Raw genomic sequence first — 21018 nt, forward strand, 5'->3', positions numbered from 1 at the left:
CCTCCTGGGCATTCTAAGTTTTGTCAGAGATTTTATGTGAGAGCCTCTACAGCCTGGGCATTCTAAGTATTGTCCGAGATTTTATGTGAGAGTCTCTACCCTCCTGGGCATTCTAAGTTTTGTCAGAGATTTTATGTGAGAGTCTCTACGGCCTGGGCATTCTAAGTATAGTCAGAGATTTTATATGAGAGTCTTTACGGCCTGGGCATTCTAATTATTGTCCGAGATTTTATGTGAGAGTCTCTACCCTCCTGGGCATTCTATGTTTTGTCAGAGATTTTATGTGAGAGCCTCTACAGCCTGGGCATTCTAAGTATTGTCCGAGATTTTATGTGAGAGTCTCTACCCTCCTGGGCATTCTAAGTTTTGTCAGAGACTTTATGTGAGAGCCTCTACCCTCCTGGGCATTCTAAGTTTTGTCAGAGATTTTATGTGAGAGTCTCTACGGCCTGGGCATTCTAAGTTTTGTCAGAGATTTTATGTGAGAGTCTCTACGGCCTGGGCATTCTAAGTTTTGTCAGAGGTGTCTGAAAGAGATGGTTGATCCTCCAGCTGGTCATGCATTATCAACATTTCAAATGCAAACATAGATAATCGTTCAACCGGACACATTTTGGCTGGTTGCAATCGTGAGGAGGAGTGATCGCAGTTTGATAGAAAATGTACATTTAAAAAAAATAACAAATTGTCGACACCAATCGCACTATTTAGAAGTTGTCCACTTTGTGTTAGAAAGGAGCTTGGGGTACCTGGACTTGTAGTACGGAAGTGAATGTCTTGGCGTCCTCGGCCACTCCTCCCAGGTACAAGGGTTTGGTAAAGACAGGAGAGTGATCATTCTCATCCAGAACATCAATGAACACCCTCGCTGTGTTAGCTGCAGAGGAGAAAGAAAAAAATGATTAAAAATAACCCCAAAGGCTAATCTGAATATCATTTGGATTGAATAGAAAATGAGAACTCGAAACAGTCAAATGTGCATCATATCCATTTCCCTGTCAATACAATGAGTTAGATGTTTGACTAAAATACCTCAGCACTGCATTGCGGTTTGTCATTTCTCATAGTAAAATGTCATTCCTGAAGGGCTACAAATACACAGAGGGACCCACCAAATAACATGTGTGTCATAACCCTTGTTTTGTCACTGTAAAGTGTGCCGGTATAGTCAGTCTTCTGATTCAGAGGTAAACAAAACACAGACCCTGCTCAACTCATCATCTGACAAAATGCTCTGGGACAGACCAGGAAGACAGACCAGAGCGACAGGCCAGGAGTACAGACCATGGGGACAGACCACGGGGACAGACTAGGAGTACAGACCATGGGGACAGACCAGGGGGACAGACCAGGAAGACAGACCAGAGCGGCAGGCCAGGAGTACAGACCATGGGGACAGACCAGGGGGACAGACCAGGAAGACAGACCAGAGCGGCAGGCCAGGAGTACAGACCATGGGGACAGACTAGGAGTACAGACCATGGGGACAAACCAGGAGGACAGACTAGGAGTACAGACCATGGGGACAGACTAGGAGTACAGACCATGGGGACAGACTAGGAGTACAGACCATGGGGACAGACTAGGAGTATAGACCATGGGGACAGACTAGGAGTACAGACCATGGGGACAGACTAGGAGTACAGACCATGGGGACAGACTAGGAGTACAGACCATGGGTACAGACTAGGAGTACAGACCATGGGGACAAACCAGGGGGACAGACTAGGAGTACAGACCATGGGAACAGACTAGGAGTACAGACCATGGGGACAGACTAGGAGTACATACCATGGGGACAGACTAGGAGTATAGACCATGGGGACAGACTAGGAGTACAGACCATGGGGACAGACTAGGAGTACAGACCATGGGGACAGACTAGGAGTACAGACCATGGGGACAGACTAGGAGTACAGACCATGGGGACAGACTAGGAGTACAGACCATGGGGACAGACTAGGAGTACAGACCATGGGGACAGACTAGGAGTACAGACCATGGGGACAGACTAGGAGTACATACCATGGGGACAGACTAGGAGTATAGACCATGGGGACAGACTAGGAGTACAGACCATGGGGACAGACTAGGAGTATAGACCATGGGGACAGACTAGGAGTACAGACCATGGGGACAGACTAGGAGTATAGACCATGGGGACAGACTAGGAGTATAGACCACGGGGACAGACTAGGAGTATAGACCATGGGGACAGACTAGGAGTACAGACCATGGGGACAGGCCAGGGGACAGACCAGGGCGACAGGCCAGGAGTACAGCCCATGGGGACAGGCCAGGGGACAGACCAGGAGTACAGAGCATGGGGACAGGCCAGGGGGACAGACCAGGAGTACAGAGCATGGGGACAGGCCAGGGACAGACCAGGAGTACAGCCCATGGGGACAGGCCAGGGGGACAGACCAGGAGTACAGAGCATGGGGACAGACCAGGGGAAGACAGACCAGGGCGACATGCCAGGAGTACAGAGCATGGGGACAGACCAGGAAGACAGACCAGGGCGACATGCCAGGAGTACAGACCATGGGGACAGACCAGGGGGACCGACTAGGACGACAGTAGAGTCAGCACCTTTCTCGTTTATCCCTGCCAGAATGTCCAAAGTTACAGCTGATGACAACACTAAACGAGCAACAGCAGGAGAGTACTTACTGCTGCATTGCAACACACACCTGGGTATTTCTATAAACTAGGATAGCAGTGAGGATAATAACTGGAGCGGAATCAGTGGAATGGAATACATCACATGGTTTCCAGGTGTTTGATGTCATTCCCATGTGCTCTGTTCAGCAGCCTCCACTGTTCTCATGGTTGGTGTCTTGATGGGTTTGTCCAAAATCATGTGACATAAAATGTCCTTTTCGGGCCTTGCATTTATGGCAGTGTAAGTTGTTGTTCTATCATATATTAAGCATTAATCAGTTAAATTAGACATTGAATTTGAACCCTGTATTAATCCTGGATCTGGCTGTCGGACAGTTTTTGTGTGTAGATCTCAGAAATGCAGTGTATCTACTTAACATTTTGTGCATATGGAGTGAAACAGTTTTCATGGACACACAAATCACATATTTTACAATGTAATAATAATAATATGACTGCAAATGCATTGGCAAGCTCTAAAATATGTATTATTCTTAAGTAGGTAATGGCCTATACTTTTTGCATGCTTGTCCCCCTCCCCCCTGCATAATCAGTGCTGTGGCTCGAATCAATTCAACCAAGGGTCTTCCTATTACAGTGATGTTGTCACCTCCATAGCCAAACGCAGTGGGGAGTACCCATCCACTCTCTGCAGCCATTTACCATGCTACCTCCTCCTCCAGCGGAATGAATCCATCAACATCAATAGCCCCCCCCCCCCCATGATGAAACTTCCACCACATCTCAAATATAGCTGCCAGGCCTGCTTCAATGGAACGAGGACTTAATCTATTGCTAGTGGGTGTCTTCGTCATGTTTGCTGCAGCCCCCTCTCAGCCCCCTCTCAGCTTGAATGACACACAGTGAGTGGCCTGGGTACAGTATATTAGTCAATCTAGTTGAATAGAGAAAAACATGCTGAATCTAATTCTAATCTGGGAAGAACATACAGCAGTGACCAAATCTCTACAAGCCTTTTATTCTAGAATCGACGAAGTTGGCATTTAGATATAAGTGGATGACAGCGCGATTGTAATCAAATTGATTCGAATGATTGCTTCTGCATATTGCGGAGACATGATGAGATTGTCCAGAAAGGACTGTTTTTTATTTTATTTTATTATTTTTTAAATCTGTCACATTTAACAGTAACTGTTAAATCAAAATGTCTCATCCTCCGCAGCAACTCAGCATGAATTTGATTAAACTAAATATTGTGAAAGGATGAGGCATGCTTTTAAGTATTTTGGAAAAAGCTAAGATGGGAAATAATTTACAGGCAAATGCCAGACAAACATTTATGTTACAAGTGAGAGAAACAGAGAGACAGCAGAAACAAACATTTGAATTTCAATTACTCCTTCTCAAATTAAGGTTGTAAAAAGCATTTTCTTTTAAAGCATGATAGGCAGGCGTACTCTTGGAGGGCGCTCGGAGGTTGGACTCGGCCAACCCCATGGAGTCAGCCTCCACTCTGAGGCTGTAGCTGCCATTGGCCTCATAGTCCAGGGGCTTGGCCGTTGAGATCACCCCGGTGTCGTTGTTGAGCCTGAACACACCTAGAAGACGATGAAAACATAGTCATTTAATACTGTATCCGTCCCTGGGTAGAATGACACGTCTATTCACCTCCCCAAATCCCACTGTGTGTGGCATCACGTGTTGAGGCACGACACCAGAAAGAAATGACACTAGACTGGAGAATCACTTAGTCACTCATTGATTTTGTGTAAGGCATAATTGATGCACATGCACAGCAGGAATGCACCGAAGAGCATAGCTAGAACTCATCTCGCTCCCCTTTATTTTCAGACCTACAATTAAGTCCTCCCAGTACGCCATGAACCTTGAATTTAACAACAATGAATCTTCCTGGTGCTTCTTCATTGAATCTAATGAGAGTTAAAAGTGAAGCCAATTCCCTTTGTTTCCAAATGACTAAATGCTTCAGATGTAGTTGAATGTGAGGCTCAGTATGGGGATGCAATTTCATCTTTTCACACTCTGAGAGGCATGAGCCCAGGTTTTAATCACAGTGAGGGACGATGGGAGGATGGACGGGTCTAATCATCCCTCAGGGTGCTTTTACATGGCAGTAAGTCTGTCATGACCGGGGGCACGTACACATACACACACACTTTGGGTGCTGCCTCTCTGTGGGCAGATGACTGACTAGAGCCATATAGATGTATATAGAGCTGTACAGAGCCGTATATAGCCATATAGAACTGCTTAGAGTCGTAGAGAAGCGTATAGAGCCGTATAGAGCCATATAGATGTATATAGAGGCGTATAGCGGTATATAGAGGCGTATAGAGGTATATAGAGGCGCATAGAGCCATAGAGAGTATATAGAGCCATATAGATGTATATGGTGACCTCTGAGGGTCCTTAGCCTAGTGTTTATAGCGTTGGACTAAAAGACTGGGAAGGTTGCAAGTTCAAACCCCTGAGCTGACAAAGCACAGTGTTCCTAGGCTGTCATTCAAAGAGGTATATAGAGGTGTAAAGAGGTATATTACATTCTCCCAGCCACATGACAGCTAATGATCTCTCCCAGCTCTGTAGACTGCATATAGAGGTGGAAATCTGGCGAAAACACAGGCGTATAGAGGCGTATAGATGAGCACATAGAGGTATATAGAGCCGTATGAGACACACATACAGCAGTATGTATGGCTCTGTGAGTGACCTCTGAGGGTCCTTACTACTTCATGTTGTTTATAGTGTGTCCGAATAAAAGACTGGGACTATCACTGTGTAGAATTACAACATGACCTCTGGAACTAGGTCAAAGGCACAGTGTAGGTTAGTCTGTTACTACTCACCTCCCTCGTTGCCCTCCGCTATGGAATAGACAATCGTTTGATTGACAGCTGCAGCCAATATGACACCGACTAGCTTCCCCACCTTAGCCTTCTCACTCACAGGGGGAAATCTGGAAGAAAACACACACAGTATATGAGACACACAGATGAGACACACACAACACAGTAGATATGAGACACATCGATGAGACACACACACAACACATAGATGAGACACACAGATGAGACACAAACGACACATAGATGAGAGACACATATGAGACACATCGATGAGACACACATATGAGACACATCGATGAGACACACACACAACACATAGATGAGACACAACGATAAGACACACACATGACATATAGATGAGATACATAGATGAGACTCAGACGACACAGTAGATGAGAGACACATATGAGACACATCGATGAGACACACACACGATACATAGATGAGACACAACGATGAGACACACACACACGACACATAGATGAGATACACAGATGAGACACACACGACACACACACAGAGTAGATGAGATACACATATGAGACACACCTATATAGATGAGTACACCACATTCTCCCAAGCCACACATAGATGAGACACACACACACATTCTCCCAAGCCACACACATCTCTCCCACACACACACACACGACACATAGATGAGATACACAGATGAGACACACACTAGCTAATGAGATCACTCCCAGAGTAGATGCAGATCCACATCTGAGACACATGCCGATGAGATCTCTCCCAGACACATAGATGAGTACATCCACATTCACACACTAATGGAGACCTACTTATCTCTCCCAATATATACATTTTTTTATCCACATTCTCCCAAGCCACATGCTCCCAGCTAGACTGATCTCTCCCAGCTCTGATCCCAGCTCTATATAGACTGCAGTATAATCCACATTCTCCCAAGCCACATGCTAGCTAATGATCTCTCCCAGCTCTATGTAGACTGCAGTATAATCCACATTCTCCCAAGCCACATGCTAGCTAATGATCTCTCCCAGCTCTATATAGACTGCAGTATAATCCACATTCTCCCAAGCCACATGCTAGCTAATGATCTCTCCCAGCTCTATATAGACTGCAGTATAATCCACACTCCAATACCACAGTGCTGATCATACTAATACCACAGAGGGAAAGGGTGCATAATCTCTTGAGGTCCTTGAGGGCCACAAACACTGTGTTTTCATATTTTGCCATTTCATCAGCAACTCGCTTCATCTTGGGAAAACAGATGTGTGAACTTTCTGGCTAATTCAAAACCATTAGAATCAACAGTGAGAGAGAGAGAGAGAGAGGGGAGTAATCAACAGCAGGACTGTGATCCTTGAGGAACAGAGTTTTACTATGCTTTTCTCAGACTTAAAGCGCTATCTGATATATGTGTAAGTGAGTAATGCAACCAATAATATTTAATTTGATGTACTGTAGTTGGAACAGAAAATAAGAAAAAACACGCAAATTATAGACGGAGGAGTTAGAATAGACTGGGGAGTTAGAAGAATAGACTGGGGAGTTAGAAGAATAGACTGGGGAGTTAGAAGAATAGACTGGGGAGTTAGAAGAATAGACTGGGGAGTTAGAATAGACTGGGGAGTTAGAATAATAGACTGGGGAGTTAGAATAGACTGGGGAGTTAGAAGAATAGACTGGGGAGTTAGAATAGACTGGGGAGTTAGAAGAATAGACTGGGGAGTTAGAATAGACTGGGAGTTAGAAGAATAGACTGGGGAGTTAGAAAGACTGGGGAGTTAGAAGAATAGACTGGGGAGTTAGAAGAATAGACTGGGGAGTTAGAAGAATAGACTGGGGAGTTAGAAGAATAGACTGGGGAGTTAGAATAGACTGGGGAGTTAGAATAGACTGGGGAGTTAGAAGAATAGACTGGGGAGTTAGAATAGACTGGGGAGTTAGAAGAATAGACTGGGGAGTTAGAAGAATAGATTGGGGAGTTAGAATAGACTGGGGAGTTAGAAGAATAGACTGGGGAGTTAGAAGAATAGACTGGGGAGTTAGAATAATAGACTGGGGAGTTAGAAGAATAGACTGGGGAGTTAGAAGAATAGACTGGGGAGTTAGAAGAATAGACTGGGGAGTTAGAAGAATAGACTGGGGAGTTAGACTGGGGAGTTAGAAGAATAGACTGGGGAGTTAGAAGAATAGACTGGGGAGTTAGAATAGACTGGGGAGTTAGAATAGACTAGGGGAGTTAGAATAGACTGGGAGTTAGAAGAATAGACTGGGGAGTTAGAATAGACTGGGGAGTTAGAATAGATTGGGGAGTTAGACAGGGGAAGAATAGACTGGGGAGTTAGAATAGACTAGGGGAGTTAGAATAGACTGGGGAGTTAGAATAGACTGGGGAGTTAGAAGAATAGACTGGGGAGTTAGAAGAATAGACTGGGAGTTAGAAGAATAGATTGGGGAGTTAGAATAGACTGGGGAGTTAGAAGAATAGACTGGGGAGTTAGAAGAATAGACTGGGGAGTTAGAAGAATAGACTGGGGAGTTAGAAGAATAGACTGGGGAGTTAGAAGAATAGACTGGGGAGTTAGAAGAATAGACTGGGGAGTTAGAATAGACTGGGGAGTTAGAATAGATTGGGGAGGTAGAAGAATAGACTGGGGAGTTAGAATAGACTGGGGAGTTAGAATAGACTGGGGAGTTAGAAGAATAGACTGGGGAGTTAGAATAGACTGGGGAGTTAGAAGAATAGACTGGGGAGTTAGAAGAATAGACTGGGGAGTTAGAATAGACTGGGGAGTTAGAAGAATAGACTGGGGAGTTAGAAGAATAGACTGGGGAGTTAGAAGAATAGACTGGGGAGTTAGAAGAATAGACTGGGGAGTTAGAAGAATAGACTGGGGAGTTAGAAGAATAGACTGGGGAGTTAGAAGAATAGACTGGGGAGTTAGAAGAATAGACTGGGGAGTTAGAAGAATAGACTGGGGAGTTAGAAGAATAGACTGGGGAGTTAGAAGAATAGACTGGGGAGTTAGAATAGACTGGGGAGTTAGAATAGACTGGGGAGTTAGAATAGACTGGGGAGTTAGAATAGACTGGGGAGTTAGAATAGACTGGGGAGTAAGAATAGACTGGGGAGTTAGAAGAATAGACTGGGGAGTTAGAAGAATAGACTGGGGAGTTAGAATAGACTGGGGAGTTAGAAGAATAGACTGGGGAGTTAGAAGAATAGATTGGGGAGTTAGAATAGACTGGGGAGTTAGAAGAATAGACTGGGGAGTTAGAATAGACTGGGGAGTTAGAAGAATAGATTGGGGAGTTAGAATAGACTGGGGAGTTAGAAGAATAGACTGGGGAGTTAGAAGAATAGATTGGGGAGTTAGAAGAATAGACTGGGGAGTTAGAAGAATAGACTGGGGAGTTAGAAGAATAGACTGGGGAGTTAGAAGAATAGATTGGGGAGTTAGAATAGACTGGGGAGTTAGAAGAATAGACTGGGGAGTTAGAAGAATAGACTGGGGAGTTAGAAGAATAGACTGGGGAGTTAGAAGAATAGATTGGGGAGTTAGAAGAATAGACTGGGGAGTTAGAAGAATAGACTGGGGAGTTAGAAGAATAGACTGGGGAGTTAGAAGAATAGACTGGGGAGTTAGAAGAATAGACTGGGGAGTTAGAAGAATAGACTGGGGAGTTAGAAGAATAGACTGGGGAGTTAGAAGAATAGACTGGGGAGTTAGAAGAATAGACTGGGGAGTTAGAAGAATAGACTGGGGAGTTAGAAGAATAGACTGGGGAGTTAGAAGAATAGACTGGGGAGTTAGAATAGACTGGGGAGTTAGAAGAATAGACTGGGGAGTTAGAAGAATAGACTGGGGAGTTAGAAGAATAGACTGGGGAGTTAGAAGAATAGACTGGGGAGTTAGAAGAATAGACTGGGGAGTTAGAAGAATAGACTGGGGAGTTAGAAGAATAGACTGGGGAGTTAGAAGAATAGACTGGGGAGTTAGAAGAATAGACTGGGGAGTTAGAAGAATAGACTGGGGAGTTAGAAGAATAGACTGGGGAGTTAGAAGAATAGACTGGGGAGTTAGAAGAATAGACTGGGGAGTTAGAAGAATAGACTGGGGAGTTAGAAGAATAGACTGGGGAGTTAGAAGAATAGACTGGGGAGTTAGAAGAATAGACGGAGGAGTTAGAAGAATAGACTGGGGAGTTAGAAGAATAGACTGGGGAGTTAGTAGAATAGACTGGGGAGTTAGAAGAATAGACTGGGGAGTTAGAAGAATAGACTGGGGAGTTAGAAGAATAGACTGGGGAGTTAGAAGAATAGACTGGGGAGTTAGAAGAATAGACTGGGGAGTTAGAAGAATAGACTGGGGAGTTAGAAGAATAGACTGGAGGAGTTAGAATAGACTGGGGAGTTAGAAGAATAGACTGGGGAGTTAGAAGAATAGACTGGGGAGTTAGAAGAATAGACTGGGGAGTTAGAAGAATAGACTGGGGAGTTAGAATAGACTGGGGAGTTAGAAGAATAGACTGGGGAGTTAGAAGAATAGACTGGGGAGTTAGAAGAATAGACTGGGGAGTTAGAAGAATAGACTGGGGAGTTAGAAGAATAGACTGGGGAGTTAGAAGAATAGACTGGGGAGTTAGAAGAATAGACTGGGGAGTTAGAAGAATAGACTGGGGAGTTAGAAGAATAGATTGGGGAGTTAGAATAGACTGGGGAGTTAGAAGAATAGACTGGGGAGTTAGAAGAATAGACTGGGGAGTTAGAAGAATAGACTGGGAGTTAGAAGAATAGACTGGGGAGTTAGAAGAATAGACTGGGGAGTTAGAAGAATAGACTGGGGAGTTAGAAGAATAGACTGGGGAGTTAGAAGAATAGACTGGGGAGTTAGAAGAATAGACTGGGGAGTTAGAAGAATAGACTGGGGAGTTAGAAGAATAGACTGGGGAGTTAGAAGAATAGACTGGGGAGTTAGAAGAATAGACTGGGGAGTTAGAATAGACTGGGGAGTTAGAATAGACTGGGGAGTTAGAATAGACTGGGGAGTTAGAAGAATAGACTGGGGAGTTAGAAGAATAGACTGGGGAGTTAGAATAGACTGGGGAGTTAGAATAGACTGGGGAGTTAGAAGAATAGACTGGGGAGTTAGAAGAATAGACTGGGGAGTTAGAATAGACTGGGGAGTTAGAAGAATAGACTGGGGAGTTAGAATAGACTGGGGAGTTAGAAGAATAGACTGGGGAGTTAGAAGAATAGACTGGGGAGTTAGAAGAATAGACTGGGGAGTTAGAAGAATAGACTGGGGAGTTAGAAGAATAGACTGGGGAGTTAGAAGAATAGACTGGGGAGTTAGAAGAATAGACTGGGGAGTTAGAATAGACTGGGGAGTTAGAAGAATAGACTGGGGAGTTAGAAGAATAGACTGGGGAGTTAGAAGAATAGACTGGGGAGTTAGAATAGACTGGGGAGTTAGAAGAATAGATTGGGGAGTTAGAAGAATAGATTGGGGAGTTAGAAGAATAGACTGGGGAGTTAGAAGAATAGACTGGGGAGTTAGAAGAATAGACTGGGGAGTTAGAAGAATAGATTGGGGAGTTAGAAGAATAGACTGGGGAGTTAGAAGAATAGACTGGGGAGTTAGAAGAATAGACTGGGGAGTTAGAAGAATAGACTGGGGAGTTAGAAGAATAGACTGGGGAGTTAGAAGAATAGACTGGGGAGTTAGAAGAATAGACTGGGGAGTTAGAATAGACTGGGGAGTTAGAAGAATAGACTGGGGAGTTAGAAGAATAGACTGGGGAGTTAGAAGAATAGACTGGGGAGTTAGAAGAATAGACTGGGGAGTTAGAAGAATAGACTGGGGAGTTAGAAGAATAGACTGGGGAGTTAGAAGAATAGACTGGGGAGTTAGAAGAATAGACTGGGGAGTTAGAAGAATAGACTGGGGAGTTAGAAGAATAGACTGGGGAGTTAGAATAGACTGGGAGTTAGAAGAATAGACTGGGGAGTTAGAAGAATAGACTGGGGAGTTAGAAGAATAGACTGGGGAGTTAGAAGAATAGACTGGGGAGTTAGAAGAATAGACTGGGGAGTTAGAAGAATAGACTGGGGAGTTAGAAGAATAGACTGGGGAGTTAGAAGAATAGACTGGGGAGTTAGAAGAATAGACTGGGGAGTTAGAAGAATAGACTGGGGAGTTAGAAGAATAGACTGGGGAGTTAGAAGAATAGACTGGGGAGTTAGAAGAATAGACTGGGGAGTTAGAAGAATAGACTGGGGAGTTAGAAGAATAGATTGGGGAGTTAGAATAGACTGGGGAGTTAGAATAGACTGGGGAGTTAGAATAGACTGGGGAGTTAGAAGAATAGACTGGGGAGTTAGAAGAATAGACTGGGGAGTTAGAAGAATAGACTGGGGAGTTAGAAGAATAGACTGGGGAGTTAGAAGAATAGACTGGGGAGTTAGAAGAATAGACTGGGGAGTTAGAAGAATAGACTGGGGAGTTAGAAGAATAGACTGGGGAGTTAGAAGAATAGACTGGGGAGTTAGAAGAATAGACTGGGGAGTTAGAAGAATAGACTGGGGAGTTAGAAGAATAGACTGGGGAGTTAGAATAGACTGGGGAGTTAGAATAGACTGGGGAGTTAGAAGAATAGACTGGGGAGTTAGAAGAATAGACTGGGGAGTTAGAAGAATAGACTGGGGAGTTAGAAGAATAGACTGGGGAGTTAGAAGAATAGACTGGGGAGTTAGAATAGACTGGGGAGTTAGAATAGACTGGGGAGTTAGAATAGACTGGGGAGTTAGAATAGACTGGGGAGTTAGAATAGACTGGGGAGTTAGAATAGACTGGGGAGTTAGAATAGACTGGGGAGTTAGAATAGACTGGGGAGTTAGAATAGACTGGGGAGTTAGAATAGACTGGGGAGTTAGAATAGACTGGGGAGTTAGAATAGACTGGGGAGTTAGAATAGACTGGGGAGTTAGAATAGACTGGGGAGTTAGAATAGACTGGGGAGTTAGAATAGATTGGGGAGTTAGAAGAATAGACTGGGGAGTTAGAATAGACTGGGGAGTTAGAATAGACTGGGGAGTTAGAATAGACTGGGGAGTTAGAATAGACTGGGGAGTTAGAATAGACTGGGGAGTTAGAATAGACTGGGGAGTTAGAATAGACTGGGGAGTTAGAAGAATAGACTGGGGAGTTAGAATAGACTGGGGAGTTAGAATAGACTGGGGAGTTAGAATAGACTGGGGAGTTAGAAGAATAGACTGGGGAGTTAGAAGAATAGACTGGGGAGTTAGAATAGACTGGGGAGTTAGAATAGACTGGGGAGTTAGAATAGACTGGGGAGTTAGAAGAATAGACTGGGGAGTTAGAAGAATAGACTGGGGAGTTAGAAGAATAGACTGGGGAGTTAGAAGAATAGACGGAGGAGTTAGAATAGACGGGGGAGTTAGAATAGACGGAGGAGTTAGAATAGACGGGGAGTTAGAATAGACTGGGGAGTTAGAATAGACTGGGGAGTTAGAATAGACTGGGGAGTTAGAATAGACTGGGGAGTTAGAATAGACTGGGGAGTTAGAATAGACTGGGGAGTTAGAATAGAATGGGGAGTTAGAAGAATAGACTGGGGAGTTAGAAGAATAGACTGGGGAGTTAGAAGAATAGACTGGGGAGTTAGAAGAATAGATTGGGGAGTTAGAAGAATAGACGGGGAGTTAGAAGAATAGACTGGGGAGTTAGAAGAATAGACGGGGAGTTAGAATAGACGGGGAGTTAGAATAGACTGGGGAGTTAGAATAGACTGAGGAGTTAGAATAGACTGGGGAGTTAGAATAGACTGGGGAGTTAGAATAGACTGGGGAGTTAGAAGAATAGACTGGGGAGTTAGAATAGACTGGGGAGTTAGAATAGACTGGGGAGTTAGAATAGACTGGGGAGTTAGAATAGACTGGGGAGTTAGAATAGACTGGGGAGTTAGAATAGACTGGGGAGTTAGAAGAATAGACTGGGGAGTTAGAAGAATAGACTGGGGAGTTAGAAGAATAGACTGGGGAGTTAGAAGAATAGACGGGGAGTTAGAATAGACGGGGAGTTAGAATAGACGGGGAGTTAGAATAGACGGAGGAGTTAGAATAGACTGGGGAGTTAGAATAGACTGGGGAGTTAGAATAGACTGGGGAGTTAGAATAGACTGGGGAGTTAGAATAGACTGGGGAGTTAGAATAGACTGGGGAGTTAGAAGAATAGACTGGGGAGTTAGAATAGACTGGGGAGTTAGAAGAATAGACGGGGGAGTTAGAATAGACTGGGGAGTTAGAATAGACTGGGGAGTTAGAATAGACTGGGGAGTTAGAATAGACTGGGGAGTTAGAATAGACTGGGGAGTTAGAATAGACTGGGGAGTTAGAATAGACTGGGGAGTTAGAATAGACTGGGGAGTTAGAAGAATAGATTGGGGAGTTAGAAGAATAGACGGAGGAGTTAGAATAGACGGGGGAGTTAGAATAGACTGGGGAGTTAGAATAGACTGGGGAGTTAGAATAGACTGGGGAGTTAGAATAGACTGGGGAGTTAGAATAGAATGGGGAGTTAGAATAGACTGGGAGTTAGAATAGACTGGGGAGTTATAATAGACTGGGGAGTTAGAATAGACTGGGGAGTTAGAATAGACTGGGGAGTTAGAAGAATAGACTGGGGAGTTAGAATAGACTGGGGAGTTAGAAGAATAGACTGGGGAGTTAGAAGAATAGAATGGGGAGTTAGAAGAATAGATTGGGGAGTTAGAAGAATGAATAGACTGGGGAGTTAGAATAGAATGGGGAGTTAGAATAGAATGGGGAGTTAGAATAGACTGGGGAGTTAGAATAGACTGGGGAGTTAGAAGAATAGACTGGGGAGTTAGAATAGACTGGGGAGTTAGAAGAATAGACTGGGGAGTTAGAAGAATAGACTGGGGAGTTAGAAGAATAGACTGGGGAGTTAGAAGAATAGACTGGGGAGTTAGAAGAATAGACTGGGGAGTTAGAAGAATAGACTGGGGAGTTAGAAGAATAGACTGGGGAGTTAGAAGAATAGACTGGGGAGTTAGAAGAATAGACTGGGGAGTTAGAAGAATAGACTGGGGAGTTAGAAGAATAGACTGGGGAGTTAGAAGAATAGACTGGGGAGTTAGAAGAATAGACTGGGGAGTTAGAAGAATAGATTGGGGAGTTAGAATAGACTGGGGAGTTAGAAGAATAGACTGGGGAGTTAGAAGAATAGACTGGGGAGTTAGAAGAATAGATTGGGGAGTTAGAGAATAGACGGAGTTAGAATAGACTGGAGGAGTTAGAATAGACGGAGGAGTTAGAATAGACGGAGGAGTTAGAATAGACGGAGGAGTTAGAATAGACTGGGGAGTTAGAATAGACTGGGGAGTTAGAATAGACTGGGGAGTTAGAACAGACTGGGGAGTTAGAAGAATAGACTGGGGAGTTAGAATAGACTGGGGAGTTAGAATAGACTGGGGAGTTAGAAGAATAGACTGGGGAGTTAGAATAGACTGGGGAGTTAGAATAGACTGGGGAGTTAGAAGAATAGACTGGGGAGTTAGAATAGACTGGGGAGTTAGAAGAATAGATTGGGGAGTTAGAAGAATAGACGGAGGAGTTAGAATAGACGGAGGAGTTAGAATAGACGGAGGAGTTAGAATAGACTGGGGAGTTAGAATAGACTGGGGAGTTAGAATAGACTGGGGAGTTAGAATAGACTGGGGAGTTAGAATAGACTGGGGAGTTAGAATAGACTGGGGAGTTAGAATAGACTGGGGAGTTAGAATAGACTGGGGAGTTAGAATAGACTGGGGAGTTAGAAGAATAGATTGGGGAGTTAGAAGAGACTGGGGAGTTAGAAGAATAGACTGGGGAGTTAGAAGAATAGAATGGGGAGTTAGAATAGACAGGGGAGTTAGAATAGACTGGGGAGTTAGAATAGACTGGGGAGTTAGAATAGACTGGGGAGTTAGAATAGACAGGGGAGTTAGAATAGACTGGGGAGTTAGAATAGACTGGGGAGTTAGAAGAATAGATTGGGGAGTTAGAAGAATAGATTGGGGAGTTAGAAGAATAGACTGGGGAGTTAGAAGAATAGACTGGGGAGTTAGAAGAATAGACTGGGGAGTTAGAAGAATAGACTGGGGAGTTAGAAGAATAGACTGGGGAGTTAGAATAGACTGGGGAGTTAGAAGAATAGACTGGGGAGTTAGAAGAATAGACTGGGGAGTTAGAAGAATAGACTGGGGAGTTAGAAGAATAGACTGGGGAGTTAGAAGAATAGACTGGGGAGTTAGAAGAATAGACTGGGGAGTTAGAAGAATAGACTGGGGAGTTAGAAGAATAGACTGGGGAGTTAGAATAGACTGGGGAGTTAGAATAGACTGGGGAGTTAGAATAGACTGGGGAGTTAGAATAGACTGGGGAGTTAGAATAGAATGGGGAGTTAGAATAGACTGGGGAGTTAGAATAGACTGGGGAGTTAGAATAGAATGGGGAGTTAGAATAGAATGGGGAGTTAGAATAGACTGGGGAGTTAGAATAGACTGGGGAGTTAGAATAGACTGGGGAGTTAGAATAGACTGGGGAGTTAGAATAGACTGGGGAGTTAGAATAGACTGGGGAGTTAGAATAGACTGGGGAGTTAGAATAGAATGGGGAGTTAGAATAGAATGGGGAGTTAGAATAGAATGGGGAGTTAGAATAGAATGGGGAGTTAGAATAGACTGGGGAGTTAGAAGAATAGACTGGGGAGTTAGAAGAATAGACTGGGGAGTTAGAAGAATAGACTGGGGAGTTAGAATAGACTGGGGAGTTAGAATAGACTGGGGAGTTAGAATAGACTGGGGAGTTAGAATAGACAGAGGAGTTAGAATAGACGGAGGAGTTAGAATAGACTGAGGAGTTAGAATAGACTGAGGAGTTAGAATAGACTGAGGAGTTAGAATAGACTGATGTACCGGCTTTCGTCGTCGGATGAGGAAGAGTAGTCGGACCAAAGCGCAGTGTTTTAAGTGTTCATGTTTGTTTATTGAACTGAACACTAATACAAAATAACCAGAGAATAAATGAAACCGAAACAGTCCCATAAGGTGCAAACACTAAACTAACTACCCACAAAACCCATGTGGGAAAAATCGACCTAAGTATGGTTCCCAATAAGGGACAAGAATAGACAGCTGTCCCTGATTGAGAACCATACCCGGCCAAAACAAAGAAATACAAAACATAGAAAAAGGACATAGATTGCCCACCCAAATCACACCCTGACCAAACCAAAATAGAGGCATAAAAAGCTCTCTACGGTCAGGGCGTGACAGTACCCCCCCAAAGGTGCGGACTCCGGCCGCAAAACCTTAACCTGTAGGGTAGAGTCTGGGTGGGCATTTCTCCGCGGTGGCGGCTATGGTGAGGGACGTAGACCTCGCTCCACCTCTGGCTCGGCCCACTTAGGTGGCGCCTCTAGAGGGGGGACCCTCGCCGCCGACCCCAGACTGAGGACCCACATAAAGAGCCCCGGACTGGAGGACGCCGCTGGAAACTCCGGACCGAAGGGCGCCTCGGGACTGAAGGGCACCTCTGGACGCTCCGGACTGAAGGGCGCCTCTGGACGCTCCGGACTGAAGGGCGCCTCTGGACGCTCCGGACTGAAGGGTGCCTCTGGACGCTCCGGACTGCAGGGCGCCTCTGGACGCTCCGGACTGCAGGGCGCCTCTGGACGCTCCGGACTGCAGGGCGCCTCTGGACGCTCCGGACTGAAGGGCGCCTCTGGACGCTCCGGACTGAAGGGCGCCTCTGGACTGAAGGGCACCTCTGGACGCTCCGGACTGAAGAGCGCCTCTGGACGCTCCGGACTAAAGGGCGACACTAGAGGCTCCTGACTGGAGGGCGACACTAGAGGCTCCTGACTGGAGGGCGACTCTGGAGGGAGGAGACGCAGAGACAGCCTGGTGGTTGGGGCTGCCACAGGGCCCACCAGGCTGGGGAGACCGACAGGAGGCCTGGTGTATGGAGGAGGCACCGGATGAACCGGGCTGTGGGGGAGCACTGGAGCTCTGATGTGCAGCCTTGGCACCACACCTCCAGGCTGAATGCCCACTTTAGCCCGGCCCCTCCAGAGTGCAGGCACAGGTCGAACCGGGCTGTGGGGGAGCACTGGAGATCTGGTGCTTAACACTCGCACCTCTCCCTTAGGCTCAATGCCCACTTTCGCCCGGCACGGGCAGAGCACAGGCGTAGAGCGAACTGAACCCTCCCAACGCCCCGGAGACACAGTACGCAGAGCTGGCGCAGGATACCCTGGGCCGAAACGGCGCACTGGAGACCAAACGCGCTGAGCTGGCACAATTCACCCTGGCTGGATGCCCACTCTCGCATGGCACTTGCAAGGGGCTGGCATGTAGCGCTTCGGGCTATGAGCGCGCACTGGAGACATCGTGCGCTTCACCGCATAACGCGGTTCCTGAACAGTACTACGCTGCTTCCGGTAAGCACGGGGAGTTGGCTCAGGACTCTCACCTGACTCCGCCAATCTCCCCGTGCCACCCCCCCCCCTGCCTCTCGTGCCTGCTGCGCTGCCTTGCCTCATATCGCCGCCTCTCAGCTTTAGCTGCCTCCAGTTCTTCTTGCGGGCGGCGATATTCCCCAACCCGTCTCCAGGGTCCCTGTCAGTCCAATATCTCCTCCCATGTCCAGGAGTCCTGAACCCTCTGCTCCCTGTTACCACGCTGCTTGGTCCGTTTGTGGTGGGTAGTTCTGTAACTGCTTTCGTCGTCGGATGAGAGTAGTCGGACCAAAGCGCAGCGTGGTAAGTGTTCATGTTTGTTTATTAAAGAGAATAAATGAAACCGAAACAGTCCCGTAAGGTGCAAACACTAAACAGATAATAACTACCCACAAAACCCATGTGGGAAAAATCTACCTAAGTATGGTTCCCAATCAGAGACAACGATAGACAGCTGTCCCTGATTGAGAACCATACCCGGCCATGCCCACCCAAATCACACCCTGACCAAACCAAAATAGAGACATAAAAAGCTCTCTACGGTCAGGGCGTGACAACTAAGGAGCTAGAATAGACTGAGGAGTTAGAATAGACGGAGGAGTTAGAATAGACATTAGAAAAGCAGACAAACTACCCACTTATTTTAACACAGAGATGTGTCCTCTTAACCCAGGATATGACTGACTGTGGAACAACCTTGTTTGGATACAAATCATTTCTGTGCGATATGGTGAAATTACACCATTAACGGGAACACTGGCAGAGTCACCGTGCCAGATAGCTTGATTAACTCCTATTTGGCACAGTGAAACCTCATTTAATTAAATACACTCGATTCATTTGGTCTCCGATTACAGTTGGTTCACCTCAAAAACATGGGCAATTAACCAGATAAGTTATCATAATTTCATAAAAGCTCAGTTGATGTGAATCAAATCACGAACAGCATGTGGATGCCCCATAAGGGTGCGTGCTCAGCCCCCTCCTGTACCCCCTGTTCACCCATGACTGCGTGGCCATGCACGCCTCCAACTCAACCATCAAGTTTGTAGACGACACAACAGTAATAGGCCTGATTACCAACAATGACAAGCCATGGCGGAGTGGTGCCAGGGAAATAACCTCTCTCTCAAAGTCAACAAAACACCAACAAAGCGTCAACAAAGCGTCAACACAACGAAGGAGCTGATCGTGGACATCAGAAGACAGCAGAGGGAGCACGCCTCCATCCACATTGACGGGGCCGCAGTGGAGAAGGTGAAAAGCTTCAAGTTCACTGACCATATGAAATAGTCCACCATTTCTTTCATCAAAGTGTGGCGAAGAAGACGCAACGGCGCCTCTTCAACCTCAGGAGACTGAAGAAATTTGTCTTAACACCTAAAACCCTCACAAACTTTTACAGATGCACCATCAAGATCATTCTGCTGGGCTGTATCACCACCTGGTACGTCAACTCCCCAGAGGGTGGTGCGGTCAGCCCAACGCATCAGCGGGGGGAAACTGCCTGCCCTCCAGGACATGTACAGCACAGAAAGGCCAGAAGTATCATAAAGGACCTTAGCCAACCATGCCACAGCCTGTTCACCCCGCTTTCATCCAGAAGGCAAGGTCAGTACTGGTGCATCAAAGCTGGGACTGAGAGACAGAAAAACAGCTTCTACCTCAAGGACATCAGACTGTTAAACAGTCACCACTAGCTGGCCACCGCCCAGTACCCTGCCCTGAACTTAGTCACAGTCACTCAACCCTGCACCTTAGAGGTTCCCTATGTACATAGACATGGAACCACTGGTCACTTTAATAATATTTACATACTGTATTCTAGTCAAGGCCATCCTATTCAACTATATACTATTCTATTCTATGTATTCTACAGATGCACTACATATTCTATCCACATACTGTCCACAATGTCTATACATCCCATCATATATACATATGAATATATACAGTGTATATATTTTTATACTCCGGACTCCAACATGGGTTGTCTTAATATTTATATATTTCTTAGCAAGGAACACAAGCATTTCGCTACAACCACAATAACATCTGCTAAATATGTGTATGCGACCAATAAAATGTGATTTTATATCATTTTATTTGAAAGCAACTGTGTGGCAGATTCCACAGTCATAAGGTGATCAGTAAAATATGAAACAGCTGGGATGCAGGGAAGCACTCCACTGGGGGTTGTCAGACGGTCAGAGAATGAGAAATAATGTTGTCTATGAGCCTGCAGTGTGTTAGATATGAAACGGTTGGGAGATTTAGTCAAATGGGACATAGATAGTCTTACAGGGGGACTGGTGTGAACTAAGGACACATACATCATTTGTTTGACTTGAATCAACGTGTAATCTTTTCACAAGCAAAATCTAAAATGGCATTAGAATATGGAAATGAAAAAATGCTATGCATTCCTAGCGCCTGGTGACCCAAACAACATATGGCTTTGTTAATAGATAGTAGTTAAAACAAGGACAGTTTGTCACTATATTTATGTCATTCTTTATTGGTAAATGAGATTACTATTCTTTAAATCTGAATACTGTCGTCAAGGTTGCGAATGTCATCAATGGCAGAGTGACAATTAGGCCATCTAGAACTTCATAAACAAGTATGTTCTGTTCCTCTGGTCTGTTTGCTAGCCATGAGCTACATGCCAACAGTACCAATGCGCCAGAGGAACACCTGTGGCATGGTAATACGGCTGGGCTGAATGATATTGCTTTGACCTGCATGCTACCCAATACCTTTCTATAGTCAGGAGCTGAGATTGTAATTCTGAGGAGGATGGGTTGTTGTTCTTAACTTTGGTAGCTGACGGTAGGTTCACAGTTATACTGCCTCATCTCTAGTCCCCACCTGTACCCTTCCTCACACCTTCCTGTGTCTGCCTCCCTCCCTCAAGGTCTCCACGACAACATGTGAGCTGTCTACCACATATTTCATGACACGGTGTGCATGTCACAAACACCAAC

General features: G+C 45.3%; 1 protein-coding gene across 3 annotated transcripts in view; it reads right to left on the bottom strand.

Annotated features, from left to right (window-relative positions):
* The window catches only part of LOC118363424 (protocadherin-15-like), a 318783-nt gene that overhangs the window by 32397 nt on the left and 265368 nt on the right, over nt 1-21018 (bottom strand). For all 3 annotated transcript variants that reach the window (XM_052491888.1, XM_052491871.1, XM_052491880.1), the window contains exons 24-26: nt 5493-5602; nt 4083-4223; nt 750-877 (exon numbers count right to left, since the gene is read on the bottom strand). In XM_052491888.1, coding sequence (XP_052347848.1) covers nt 750-877; nt 4083-4223; nt 5493-5602 — 379 coding nt within the window. The remainder of the gene's footprint in view (nt 1-749; nt 878-4082; nt 4224-5492; nt 5603-21018) is intronic.

Source organism: Oncorhynchus keta, chromosome 3, assembly GCF_023373465.1.
Source record: "Oncorhynchus keta strain PuntledgeMale-10-30-2019 chromosome 3, Oket_V2, whole genome shotgun sequence".
NCBI classification, from domain to species: Eukaryota; Metazoa; Chordata; class Actinopteri; order Salmoniformes; family Salmonidae; genus Oncorhynchus; species Oncorhynchus keta.